The 14,540-nt window shown below is 38.2% G+C and overlaps 1 protein-coding gene across 1 annotated transcript in view; it reads right to left on the bottom strand.

The window, feature by feature from the left end:
• The window catches only part of HYDIN (HYDIN axonemal central pair apparatus protein), a 348,507-nt gene that overhangs the window by 203,737 nt on the left and 130,230 nt on the right, over positions 1-14,540 (bottom strand). The window contains 2 exon segments of the mRNA XM_043899028.1: positions 1,303-1,526; positions 6,050-6,168. Coding sequence (XP_043754963.1) covers positions 1,303-1,526; positions 6,050-6,168 — 343 coding nt within the window.

Raw genomic sequence — 14,540 nt, 5'->3', positions numbered from 1 at the left:
ATCTGTCCTAATGTCCTCTTCTGACAAGGACACCATTCATATTAGATTAAGGCCCACTCATATGACCTCATTTTTCCTTAATTACTTCTTTAAAAGTCTTATCTCCAAGTGCAGTCACATTGTAAAGTACTGGGTGTTAGAGGACTTCAACATATGAATTTTGAGAGGATGTAATTCACCCTATAGCAGAGACAGTTAGGTGAAAGAACTGAGAAGAAATGGTAATCACCTTCAAGTCAGTCTTAAGATTCTACATTTTCAGTAGATATCTTAAAATCAATAAGTTTTCCTAGGATCATTCAGGCCTCAGAAATGTGCCTGTCTCTTTTCTATGTCATCTCTAGACCTCAAGGGAGAGACTTCAGCTGTAGATGGAGTGAGGTCCTACTAGGCTTCTGAACCAAAATAAGAGAGACTATCGACTAATTAACAACCTGTTGCTGTGGGAATCCAAATAGAATCTGCAATCTATTCTGAAGACATGAACTTCTAAAGCAACAGGAACCAAAGTTATAGGTCTGCCAACGGGCTGGTTACAGAGAACTTCTTTTTAAAACCTGAAGACAAACAGAGCAGCCGGAGAAGGCATCAAAAGATGTCTAGCACAAAAGTTGCAAGTGTCTAGCACTGGCTGACTGACACTATAAGTAGACTTTTATAAATCCTGGTGGCATTAGACGTAAGAGCATTTAAATAATTTCCTTAAAATAAAAACAAAAGATGGGAAAAAAACAAAAGGTGAAAGCTTAGAGGAACTATTAATAGGGTAACAGCCAAAGCTTAATCATAGAAGATGATTTTATCCAGGTGTTAGTAACTTACTTTCCCTAAACATAGTAAAACAGAGAGAGTAAGTAGAAACTAATTTAATTCTTTATTTTATAAGGTTATAATTTAAAGAAAAACTAGATTCCAAAAGAGCAACTGCATCCATGTTACAAGAAGTTATACATGTCTACTAGAGAAACACTGGTAGAAATTTAAAACACCCTTATATATTGACGTATTCATATCAACAAAGACAGATATCAATATTCAAGACATGATCTAGTTCGGGTTTTTAAAATAATTTTATGAGAGGATTTTATTTTTACATTTTATGTTTGTGCCTGGATTTTAAAAAGTAATCAGCAGGGAGTCAAATTGTTATTTTCAGATAGGTATCAATAGTGTTATTAACAGAAAATAAACATTCTGTCAACCTCGTAATTCTCCATTAATGTATAAGGTGATCTAGTTTTGAAGTTTAAGAAAGCATAGGTAAAAACTTCAGTTTCCATATTACTTGTAGAAGCAACTTACCTAATGGTCAATTTCACAGGCTCAGGTGACCCATTCACATTGACCAGGAACTCTTCTTCAAAGTGCCCTAGGATGGCAGAACTAAAGGAAATCTGGACAGCCTGGACTCCACTTGGTTCGATGATGCCTTCCTTGGGACTGAAAACAAAGCAGGCCCCCAGAGGTGAAACTGGAGGGATCACATTGAAGAGGGCATCAATGCTGCCTTTGTTGGATAGCACTGTCTGTATCAAAAAGACAAGAATGAAAAAAGTTAGCAATGGGACTGTGATTTATTTTCATATAAGCACCAACACAGAGACAGCTGCAGGAAGACAGCTCCAAAGAAAAACCTCAGGGGAAAAATGAACAGTGTGATGTTTAAAGACAGGAGTCCCAAGCCAGAAAATAATTTTGTGTTTTTATCTCCTCTTTAAAATGGAGTTAGTCATATGTATTATACTTATGCTATAAAGACTGACCATAATCACATCTACTGAAGAAGAACCTTAAAATACCTTTTATTCTACCCATGAAATTATCAAGGGAAGGTAGGTCTTTCCCTTATACACATGAGAAGGCTGGGATTAAGTGACATGCTGAAAAGTAAAAATCAAGTCAGAATATAGGAGCAAGAACTATCTAAGCCTACCTTTATAATGTAGCTTGAAGAATGTAGATGAGATATAATTGTGGATTCCAGATTGCAAAGATTCTCTTTGTTGCACCATTAGATTTCATCCTATTGTGATACTTTCATCTCAAACTCTAATGGAGAGATAACTGTTTGGCAAGCTACTATTTTACTACAGAGAAGTTTTATTCCTATATATCAGTTTCTGGAACCAATTTGCTCATATTTGATTGCACACTAGGTGTGTGTAAAAAGCTCGTGCTTGGCATTTAGAGGCCTCTATGCTGGCTCTGTCTACTGCTCCTGCTGCCATTTGCCACAGTTGCTGCCGTGAACCTGTAGTACTGCCACACAGTTCTATCCCTGGACTTCTAGAACACAATCTCCATTCCTTGCCAATGTTTACACCTGAACAAGTGAACAGCCATTCTCTCTATGTAGTAAGTGCCCTCAACCTACACTCAACCTATCATTGGAGGAAAAAAAAGAGGAGATAGGAAAGATTCAAAAAGGTATGTGAGGCATGTCAGGAACTGAGAAAGCCAAGAGAGAATTTCCAAAAGACGTTGAATGTGGACAGAGGTCAAGGAGAAAAAGCTTTGAGAAAATGCTATCTTAAAATTTTAAATTAAAAATTTTATTTTTAATTGGGCCATCCCTGCCCTCAAAGAAGAGAGTAATTCCAATACAGCATGACTGAGGAATCCAGAGTACAAATGTTTAGGGAGTGCACAGGTGCAGAGGAAATAGTGGTTGACTGTTCCAGACTGCTGTTTGGACAACATTACTGGTAAAAAGAGAAAATGGGGGTGGCAAAGCTGTAGGACGGTATGGTAGAGGAGATCTAGTCTATTTGTACTATTAAATGAGATAATGCATTCAAGGCCCAGATTAGATGTTTGAGGTTGTAATAAGAAAAGGGGACTAGGTAACCAAGGTAATAGGATTTGGGTGGGTGTAGCGGGCCCACTAGATTAGGTTGCCTCCTAAGGAGCAGAGAAGAAGGAATCAAGAGCACAAGTAGGATAGAGACAGGGGCCCTTGCAAAGGAAGATACTGCTCCTGCCAAGAGAAGATGGATGATTCACCACAAGATACCTGTTACTTGATGTTACTCATCTTTTTACATTTATTTCCCATCTCCCTCATTCTAAGTTCCTTGGTCATAGGAACCACATTTTGTTCTTTACTCCTTTTAAAAAGACCATGTAGAAAAGTGATTATGACCACGGTCTCAGAAGTCAAATGCCTGGGTTCAAATCCCAGCTTTTCCACTGACTTTACAAGCTGTGTGACCTTGCAGAACCTGCTTAGCTTCTCTGTGCCTATTTCCCTACCTGTAAAATATAAGTACTACTAACTTCTCAGATTGCCATGAAAATGAAATTTATTAATTTACGTTACTTTTAGACTAGTGAGTGGCAATGAGTATTCATAAAGGACAGTGATTGATATTTATATACCCAGTGTTAAGCCAAATGCGTTTAAGATTTATCTGTGCTTAAGATGCAACTGATATGTACTAGTTAGTGGTAACATGAAAGCAACTCAAAGGTATTGGTGGTAACTTGAAGGACCTTTGTTCTCCTCTCTGAGCTGGTACAAGGACTGCCTTTACTGTTGTCTTACTCAGATTTTCCATAAGGGGCCAACTCTATTTTCAAGGATATGCGTTTCATTCTTCTCCCCCCTGACAAACCAGAAACTACTCATGTATACGGAATCCAGGAAATTGTTTGGCAGTACAATTCTGACATCTTCTGATTACTAGTAATGCTCTTACCCTGTAATCCAACTCCTTGGAGAGGGGGAAATTTATAGAAGAACTTCACCTCTCATTTGTTTTTCTTCTAATTACACTGGGGAACAGTGTATACTCTTGGGGATTATTCTTTATGTATCTGCTAAGCTCAGCAATGACTAAGAGCAATAGCTAGTTATTCAAATTCGTCTCAAGTAGGTAATGTAATAAATTGAAACAGAGATGCAATGAGGCATCAGCATTAAATACGCAATGTGTGCAAAATACTCCTATAAGAAGCACCTTACCATGTCCTTCTCTGGCACTGCAGAGCTCTCAAAACTGTCCAGCCTAATGCTGCACTCCATTTAACACTTATTTAGCTGGCTGTGGTTTGTTACTGTTCAAATGTGGGAGGGAGGGAAGTGAAGGGCTCAAGTACACTTCTCTTAAAATTTGTAAGAAAGTATTATTATATTCAGGCAAACCCTATCCATTTTGCATCAGAACTAAATGCTCTTTTCTGCTGCAGCACCTATAAGACACAGTCTTTAAGGTATAAGTGAAATTTATTCTGGATAAATTACAGGCAGAATACCCATTCAATAAGAATTCACACCTGTTTCCCTCTAAATGACTATTTTTTTCAGAATGCAACACAGCACAATGCAACATGGTGGGTGTGCACTTTTCATTTTCTGATAGTCATGCAACTGATTACTTCATTTAAAATGTGCTCTTAAGTATATTCCATGTCAACATGACGTTAACATCTCTATTTACCTTTCAAATCATCCCATTTGGGATGATATTTGGGATATCGTTAACTCTGATGAATGTGATGACAAATGACACAGCAGGAAGCTCTCAACATCAGCTGGGCACTTACCTTCCATGCCAGGTTAGGCTGGGCTGAAAGATGAGTTGCCTGTAGACTGGATTTGCCCATAATGAGATGCCAAGAGACTGACAAGCCAGCAAAGGGCCTTCTCTTCCCCTAGGATGTAGGGCCCTAGCCACTCACTGCTCACTAACATTTCCAAGCTATGTGACCTTGCCAAGTTACTTAACAAATGTGGCAGAATGAAGCTGGTTGTTCACTGGACCTATATCCTCTTCTTCCTGTGCCTATAGCTAGACTACATTTCCCAGTCACCCTCGCAGTCACAGAATGTGAACAAAAGCGATACGTGCCCCTGCTGGTGCTGCCTCCTATGAACACCTCTTGTGCGCATCCCTCCATGCTCCTTCTCCCACTGTCAGTGTGATACACGTGACACTGCCATCTTGCAAGTCACACGTGAGGGGTGGGGGTGGCAGAGCCATGAGATGGAAGGAGGCTGAGCTCCTGATCCTGCAAAGCTTGTCTGGGACTTTATGTTAGGAACAAAATAGATACGTTATTGTATTTGTTTGTTACGGTATGTAGCATTACCTCCTCTAGCTTCCTCAGCTATAAAATGGGGACAGTCATTGTACCTACTTCATATGGCTTTTGTGAGGACCAAGAGAACTAATACATGTGAGGTCCACACACCTGAAGGGTGAGACTGTTGAATTAACTGCTATGCACCTCATATTTCTCATTTATAAAACAGGTACATAAAAATTAGAAATGACACATGCACACGTAGGCATGCACACATAATAGAGCGCGGAACCTGATGCCTGTTTGTCTCTCACTAAATGAATGCTTTTGTTTTTACACTTATAGAAATACAAACACAATTTAGGAATCTTTCCACAATAACCTTTCTAGGTTATAGTTTTATATAGTGTAAACAAATGTCCTAGACACGAATTTAATGATGAAGCGACACTGAAGTAATTTTGATCCTCATGAACCCATGGGAACACCATGTAAAAAAATCATTTTCTATTTAATTGGAAAGACAAAACAGGGAGATAGCTTCCAGGAATCAGGATGATTGGTTTTTAAATCAGGGAAAATTAAATTAAAATTTTAAATTAGAGAAAACTCTGAAGTGTGAAAACAGCTATCCTCATTAGGACATTCTGGAAAATGTAACAGGTCCTCCATTCTCTCATCTGTAGGATTTATGTTGTCAGAGAACAAACATTAAACAGATAGGGAGATGTATTAATATTTATGGTGTCCCCCTTTGCAATTCATAAAATGATGCTGATAAAATCAATAAATTTATGAATTTGATGCCTTTTGTAAAGTTAGAAAGGCTAAAAGGGATGGAAAAAATTGCTTCCTTCAGTAAAACTGGGAAGGAGGAAGAGGAGTTTGATCATTTGGGGTCCAAATAGGTGTGAGTAATGGTAAAAAAAATATGATAGCAAAAATTTCCTATCAATAAAAACACAAAAAATCAAACAAAAACAGCACATACTTTTGAGTCTCAATGAACAATCCTAATGTTTACCTCATAACAATGTACAGATCCAACAAAAACTTTTCCAATATCCAGCAACTCAAAGTTGAAATGAATCTTTGGTCCTATTCCTTCCCCTTTGATTCGGAGGGGCAGACGGATCTCTCGACCTGTAAAAACAATTCAGATTTTATTATCCTAAGTGATGCTCTATTACCCTAGATCACCCACAACTCCTTATTAACAAAACCAGTCAAGATTATTGCAACAGCACCCTGCAATGGACTAAGGGAATGTAATTTAACCAATGCTAAATAATTAGCTTATACTTAAGAAACAAAAATACTACTAGTTTCTTAACTTTCAGTTCAGCTCAGTTCATTCGCTCAGTCGTGTCCGACTCTTTGCGACCCCATGAATCGCAGCACGCCAGGCCTCCCTGTCCATCACAAACTCCCAGAATTTACTCAAACTCATGTCCATCGAGTCGATGATGCCATCCAGCCATCTCATCCTCTGTCGTCCCCTTCTCCTCCTGCCCCCAATCCCTCCTAGCATCAGGGTCTTTTCCAATGAGTCAACACTTCGCATGAGGTGGCCAAAGTACTGGAGTTTCAGCTTCAGCATCAGTCCTTCCAATGAACACCTAGGACTGATCTCCTTTAGATCTTAACTTTAGAGGACAGCTTATATTGCAAGTGAGATTGATCTTTCAGTGGAAAAAAAATTTTTTTTTAATTTAACCCCATATCTTAACTGTATCCTTAAATTTCTTAGAAAGGAAAATAATTTCTCTAAATCAAAGAGAAATGATCTCTAAAATATGACCATAAGATGAGAGTTGACATGGGGCTCCAAGAGACTTGTTCACACTGATCTTTCCTAGATTTATGAAGAGGCAGGGCATTAACAGATCTGAGTCCAGGAGTCTATCTGACCATCACTTTACAGCTTCTTTCATGTAGAGGAAATGGAATCCAGACTTTATTTTCTTGGGCTCCAAAATCACTGCAGATGGTGACTGCAGCCATGAAATTAAAAGACGCTTGCTCCTTGGAAGAAAAGCTATGACCAACCGAGAAAGCATATTAAAAATCAGAGACATTACTTTGACAACAAAGGTCCGTCTAGTCAAAGCAATGGTTTTTCCAGTAGTCATGTATGGATGTGAGAGTTGGACCATAAAGAAGGCTGAGTGCTGAAAAATTGATGCTTTTGAATTGTGATGTTGGAGAAGACTCTTGAGAGTCACTTGGACTGCAAGGAGATCAAACCAGTCCATTCTAAAGGAAATCAGTCCTGAATATACATTGGCAGGACTAATGCTGAAGCTAAAACTCCAATACGTTGGCCACCTGATGTGAAGAACTGACTCATCTGAAAAGACCCTGATGCTGGGAAAGATTGAAGGCAGGAGGAGAAGGGGAAGAAACAGGATGAGATGGTTCGATGGCATCACCAACTCGATGGACATGAGTTTGAGCAAGCTCCGGGAGTTGGTGATGAACAGGGAAGCCTGGCATGCTCCGGTCCATGGGGTTGCAAAGAGTTGGATATGACTGAGTGACAGAACTGAACTGAAGTAGTATCCCTTACTACAGAGCCACAATGCATACAGAGCACAAGCCTTTAAAGTACTGACTGGTTTTGTTTCCCTTTTAAAATGAGGTATACCTGCATGATCATTATAAAATATTAAAAGGGAAAGTGGAAATTCTATCATAATTCCACCATACAAAGATAATAACTATTGTTATCATTTTGGGCCAATCCTTCCACATTTAATCTTATTTAAGAACTGTCAATGTAAATGAGAACATAAGCTATGTATTATTTTTGGCCTCCATTTTTTTAACTTAATAATACATCTTATTGGCAAATACAGACTTAATTGAAGAAAGTAGGGAAAACCACTAGACCATTCAGGTATGACCTAAATCAAATCCCTTATGATTATACAGTGGAAGTGAGAAATAGATTTAAGGGACTAGATCTGATAGAGTGCCTCAAGAACAATGGACGGAGGTTCGTGACATTGTACAGGAGACAGGGAACAAGACCATCCCCAAGAAAAAGAAATGCAAAAAAGCAAAATGGCTGTCTGAGGAGGCCTTACAAATAGCTGTGAAAAGAAGAGAAGTGAAAAGCAAAGGAGAAAAGGAAAGATATTCCCAATTGAATGCAAAGTTTCAAAGAATAGCAAGGAGAGATAAGAAAGCCTTCCTCGGTGATCAATGCAAAGAGACAGAGGAAAACAGCAGAATGGGAAAGACCAGAGATCTCTTCAAGGAAGTTAGAGATACCAAGGGAACATTTCATGGAAAGATGGGCTCAATAAAGGACAGGAATGGTATGGACCTAACAGAAGCAAAAGATATTAAGAAGAGGTGGCAAGAATACACAGAACTGTACAAAAAAGATCTTCATGACCCAGATAAACACGATGGTATGATCACTACCTAGAACCAGACATCCTGGAATGCAAAGTCAAGCAGGCCTTAGGAAGCATCACTACAAACAAAGCTAGTGGAGGTGATGGAATTCCAGTTCAGCTATTTCAAATCCTGAAAGATGATGCTGTGAAAGTGCTGCACTCAATATGCCAGCAAATTTGGAAAACTCAGCAGTGGCCACAAGACTGGAAAAGGTCAGTCTTCATTCCAATCCCAAAGAAAGGCAATGAAAAGAATGCTCAAACTACCACACAATTGCACTCATCTCACACACTAGTGAAGTAATGCTTAAAATTCTCCAAGCCAGGCTTCAACAATATGTGAGCCGTGAACTTCCAGATTTTCAAGCTGGATTTAGTAAAGGTAGAGGAACCAGAGATCAAATTGCCAACATTGGTTGGATCATCAAGAAAGCAAGAGTTCCAGAAAAACATCTATTTCTTCTTTATTGACTATGCCAAAGCCTTTGACTGTGTGGATCACAACAAACTGTGGAAAATTCTGAAAGAGATAGGAATACCAGACCACCTGACCTGCCTCTTGGGAAATCTGTATTCAGGTCAGGAAGCAACAGTTAGAGCTGGACTTGGAACAACAGACTGGTTCCAAACTGGGAAAGGAGTACGTCAAGGCTATATATTGTCACCCTGCTTATTTAACTTATATACAGAGTACATCATGAGAAATGGTGGTCTGGATGAAGCACACGCTGGAATCAAGATTGCCGGAAAAAATATCATTAACCTCAGATACACAGATGACACCACCCTTATGGCAGAAAGTCAAGAGGAACTGAAGAGCCTCTTAATGAAAGTGAAAGAGGAGAGTGAGAAAGCTGGCTTAAAACTCAACATTCAGAAAAGTAAGATCATGGCATCTTGTCCCATCACTTCACGGCAAATAGATGGGGAAACAGTGGAAACAGTGACAGACTTTATTTTCTTGGGCTCCAAAATCACTGCAGATGGTGACTGCAGCCATGAAATTAAGACACTTGCTCCTTGGAAGAAAAGTTATGACCAAACTGGACAACATATTAAAAAGCAGAGACATTATGTTGACAACAAAGGTCTGTCTAGTCAAAGCTATGGTTTTCTCAGTAGTCATGTATGGATGTGAGAATTGGACTATAAAGAAAGCTGAGCACCGAAGAATTGATGGTTTTGAACTGTGGTGTTGGAGAAGACTCTTGAAAACCCCTTGGACTGCAAGGAGTCCATCCTTAAGGAAATCAGTCCTGAATATTCACTGGAAGAACTGACGCTAAGGCTGAATCTCCAACACTTTGACTTCCTGATGCGAAGAACTGACTCATTTGAAAAGACCCTGATGCTGGGAAAGATTGAAGGCAGAAAGAGAAGGGGATGACAGAGGATGAGATGGTTGGATGGCATCACTGACTCAATGGACATGAGTTTGAGTAAACTCCGGGAGTTTGTGATGGACAGGAGGCCTGGCGTGCTGCAGTCCATGGGGTAGCAAATGTCGGACATGACTGACCGACTGAACTGAACTGACTGAAGACATCTGGAACATTTTTACATATCATCACCTAAAGATGTACTAAATACTTTTAACCAGTCCCTTCTGTGGATATTTAAGTGTTTCCAACTTCTTATTACAACATATAGTGTAATTAATGTCATTGAATACATTTATGATCAGTTTCCTATATTTTCTTTAAGCACCTGAAGGCATCATGCTAGTCTTTCTTGTCTTCTACCATTTCTGTTGAGAACTCAGTTGATTGTCTTTTTGCTCATTTGAGATAATATGTCTTTTTCTCTGACTGCTAAGGTTTTCTTTGTCTTTCCGCAGTTTTACTATAATATTCTCGTGGTTAGGATGTATCCTTTGTGAGATTTACTGCATTTTTTGAATCTATGGATGAAAATCTTTCAGCAATTTGGAAAAGTTTAAAGTCATTATCTCTTCAAATATTGCTTATGCTCCATTTTCCCATTTCTTTACACATACACACACACACACACACACACACACACACACACACACACAAGCTTTTTGCCTCATTCCCCTCAGTTCTTATGCTCTTATCTGCATTTTGTCCTTACATGCTTTAGTGTACTGGTTATTTTCTTTTTCTAATTTCCAGTTTACAAAATCTACCTCTGGCTGTAACAGGCTATTAAATTCATCTACTGAGTTCTTAATTTGTCATCAAATCTTTTCAGTGCAAGACTTCCTAATGGATTTTTTGTAGTTCCCAGGCTTCTGCTCAATGTTTTCAGTGAGAACATTTAAAAAAATCTGTGTCTGAAAAATTCTATTACTTGGCTCTCTATGGGTTTGTTCCCATTGTTTATCTTAATATTACATCAGATTGTGTTACCTCCTTATATACCTGGTTATTTTTAATGGAGGGCTGATCAGTGTACATAAGAAACTGTAGATATAATTTGAAACCCTCAGAAGATGTTATCTTCCTCCAGGAACTGGGTGGTAACTAGGGGATATTAGTGAGCCCAGATAACCAAATCTAACCACTGGCAGCAAGAGTCTGTGACAGAAGTAAGCCCTGCACCAAATCACTGAAGTAACTATTTTCTCAATTCTACCAAGAAGGGCACATAGTGAGGACCATCCTACATACAGAAGAGAAGTTAAATTTCTCATATATAAAAGATACCTTAGAACATTAGGGATTAATTGTCTCTTGGAACCTTGGTGGGGAAGCATCTTAATCAAATCTGTACCTGAAAAATGATCCAAAGTTGAGCTCTAGTTCTTTTAAGGACTTATTTCTAGTCCCCACTTTACTGGTTCCTACCTTTATGCATGGGGGGTTTCCAGGGCCCTTTCTCCTTGGGCATCCCATGAGCTCCTATGTTTTCTCTCCTGACTCCATTTAATTTTTCAGTCTTTGCAGCATCTGCCCAAAGCCAGTGTCACTAAGGATAAAGAGGCCCCCCCAGATCTGATCGTTTTGGTTTCTTTCTTTTCATGGATCTTGGCCTACCAATCCTTCAGTGTCTTGGCAGCTCTCTTTTGTTTTCTAAACAAGTTTAAAAAAATAGTTTTTCCTGTTCTTTCATTCTTTTAGTTGCTCTGAGATTGTGTGTATGTGAGAGTGAGACTGAGGAAGTTAATCTAAATTACCCAGCTCACCACAATCGGAAGTAGAATGCCAGAACAAAAGGATGCACATTTGGTAGTTTGAGAGCTATGGCTATATTGTCTTCCAGAATGGTTGCATTAATTTACACATAAACATCAACAGTATTAACAGTGTTGAATAATTTCTGTTTCTCCATGTTCTCCCTCAAAAATCAATGCTCTAAATATTTGATAATTTAATAGTTTTCCTTAAATTTATACCACTATAATTTCAAGCTATTTAAGGAAAAATTATGTATTTGCTCTGCATGTAACATTTTAAACATCTGAAATAATTTTGATGCTCCATTAAATGTAATTTTCAATATTAGAGCAAATACATTTTGAACAACCAAGTGACATTATTAGTTATTAATTAATTATCATTATAACTCCTTGTGATATTTTATGTTTCATTGTCTTCTATTGCTATTTAGGTTCTGTATCTTTAACATCTTCTCTCCATGACTATCTTTTTAAAAACAAGGACATTTGTCTCTGAGCTTCCCAGATGGCACAGTGGTAAAGAATCTACCTGCCAATGCAGGAGCCGCAGGAGACATGGGTTCCATCCCTGGGTCAGGAAGATCCCCTAGAGAAGGAAATAGCAACCCACTCCAGTATTCTTGCCTGGGAAATTCCATGGATAGAAGAGTCTGGAGGGCTACAGTTCATGGGGTCCAAGGAGTCAGACACAACTGAGCATACACACACGCACACACATATCTGTCCCCTCTAGTGCTTGGCAACACAGTGGTCATTAGGCAAGGATTGCTTTGATTACAAGAAACAAGAGCAATTTTAGCAATATTTGGGACAGTTGATTTATTCAAAGGGTCCCCCCAATCCATGTGATCCCTGGAAGTACTGATCAGATGCTAGTTTGACAACACTCTAGAACATCAGTAAAAATTTCAGAGAACCCAAACCTTATTACCCTACTCCATTATTTTAGAGTTTTAATCTTCAAACCTGTTGTGAAGGCAGTGATTTGTACTCCCTGGTCAAGAGAAAAGTATTTTGACAGAGATCCAACTTTCAGAATGGCAAAGAAAGAAAACTGCAAATGTATTGTGAAATAAATTGCAAGCCTATTCATTATTGTCAGGCTTAAAGCTTTCCCAATCTGTTACCTTGACTGCCTTCCCTTTTTTTTAAAAAAAAGGAGATGTGTAATAATAAAGCAGGAGCCAATGTTTCTTTGGGAATTATTAATTACTTCAAAGGTGACTGTCTTATTTGTAGCTAGCCATTTCCCTAACCCAGGGCAGAATAGGAGTAAAATAATACCCAGACTTGCATTTGCAAGAGTTAATTTAAATTTTAGTGTTACATTACAAATGCTACATTTCCACAAGATTTTGGAAGCAGGGCAAAAGGCAGCAAGGTGGACAAGTCTGCAGGAACTAGAAAGCTCTAAGGACAGATTCCTTAACAAAAGATCAAAACATTACAATACTTTTAAAATAGGGAAGCTTCTCCTTTATAATTACAATGTTCTGGTTTCACAGCTGAGAAGCAGGGAGATGTGCTATAAAACCTCTTTCCCAGCCCTAAAATCTGTGAATGCACTAGACTACATTGTATCAAACACCAGAAAATGTAACCTTGGGCTTTCAAAAACCTGCCATCTAAGATATACTAGATGTTCAATATGATACTTGAGCTCCATTCTTGTGCAATGAGACAAGAAAAGGGGGGGCGGGGAATGTATAATTGGAAAGAACAAATCTTCATTACTAACATTTTAGGATGATCTTACCTGAAAAATCCTAAAGAATCTATAAACACTTTTTAAAATTAATAAGACAGTAAGATTGATGTTTACCAAATTAATACACAAAAATCAACTGCATTTCTATAGAGAGTCAAAAATTAACTTTTAAGATATTGTTTAAAACAGCAACAAAAATATAAAATACCTAGGAATAAATCTAATAAAATGTACTTAAGACCTTCAAGGAACAAACTGTAAAACTTTACTGAAAGATATTAAGAAAGATCTAAATAAATGGAGAACTAGGTTATGTTTTGAAGAGAAGATTCAATGTTATAAAATTGTCAAGTTTTCTCTAACTGATCTAAATCTACAATTTTAATGTGCTACTAAACAAAATGCCAGCAGGCAGAATTTGATGGTTCTTTATAAAATTTAAATGTAAAACTCAAAGGGCCAATATTAACCAAGACATTTCTAAAGATACACAAAGTGAGGGGACTTGCACTTTCATATATTAAAATCTATTATAAATACATTGTAATTAAGAGGATGTGGTATTGAGGCAAAAAGGACAAAATAACTGAGGAGATAGAATACAAAACTCAGAATAAATGCACACATACATGTAAATTTGACTTATGACAGAACAGGTGCTGAGAATCAGTAGGAAAGATGGACTACATAGTATAAAGAGCTAAAACAACTGGGCACCAACATAGGATCTGTGGTAGGCCAAATAATGGCCCCAAAGATTACCACGTCCTAATTCCTGGAACCTATAAATATTACCTCATACCACAAAAGGGTGAATACTATCTTACATGACAAAAGATGTGATTAAGGATATTATCCTGGATTATCTTGACTGTGTGTGTGCTCAGTCACTTAGGCATGTCCAACTCTTTGTGACCATGGACTGTAACCTACCAGGGTCGGTCCATGGCATTTTAAAGACAAGAATGCTGGAGTGGGTTGCCATTTCCTCCTCCAGAGAATCTTCCCAACCCAGGGATCAAACTTGCGTCTACTGTGCATCCTGCATTGGCACTTGGATTCTTCACCACTGAGCCCCCTGGGAAGCCTCTATCCTGATTATCATAGCTTAAAAGTTGTCTTGAAATCAAATCATAGTAGCCTTCCAACTTTATTCTTCTATCCCAAAGTTGTTTTGGTACAATTCTAAATGCTTTGCATTTCCATATGAATTTGAGAATAAGTTTGTCAATTTCTATCAAAAAAAAAAAAAAGCAACTTG

Source organism: Cervus elaphus, chromosome 4 (assembly GCF_910594005.1).
Source record: "Cervus elaphus chromosome 4, mCerEla1.1, whole genome shotgun sequence".
NCBI classification, from domain to species: domain Eukaryota; kingdom Metazoa; phylum Chordata; class Mammalia; order Artiodactyla; family Cervidae; genus Cervus; species Cervus elaphus.
Note: the sequence above shows the minus strand (reverse complement) of the source record. Positions and strands in the feature narration are given on the sequence as shown.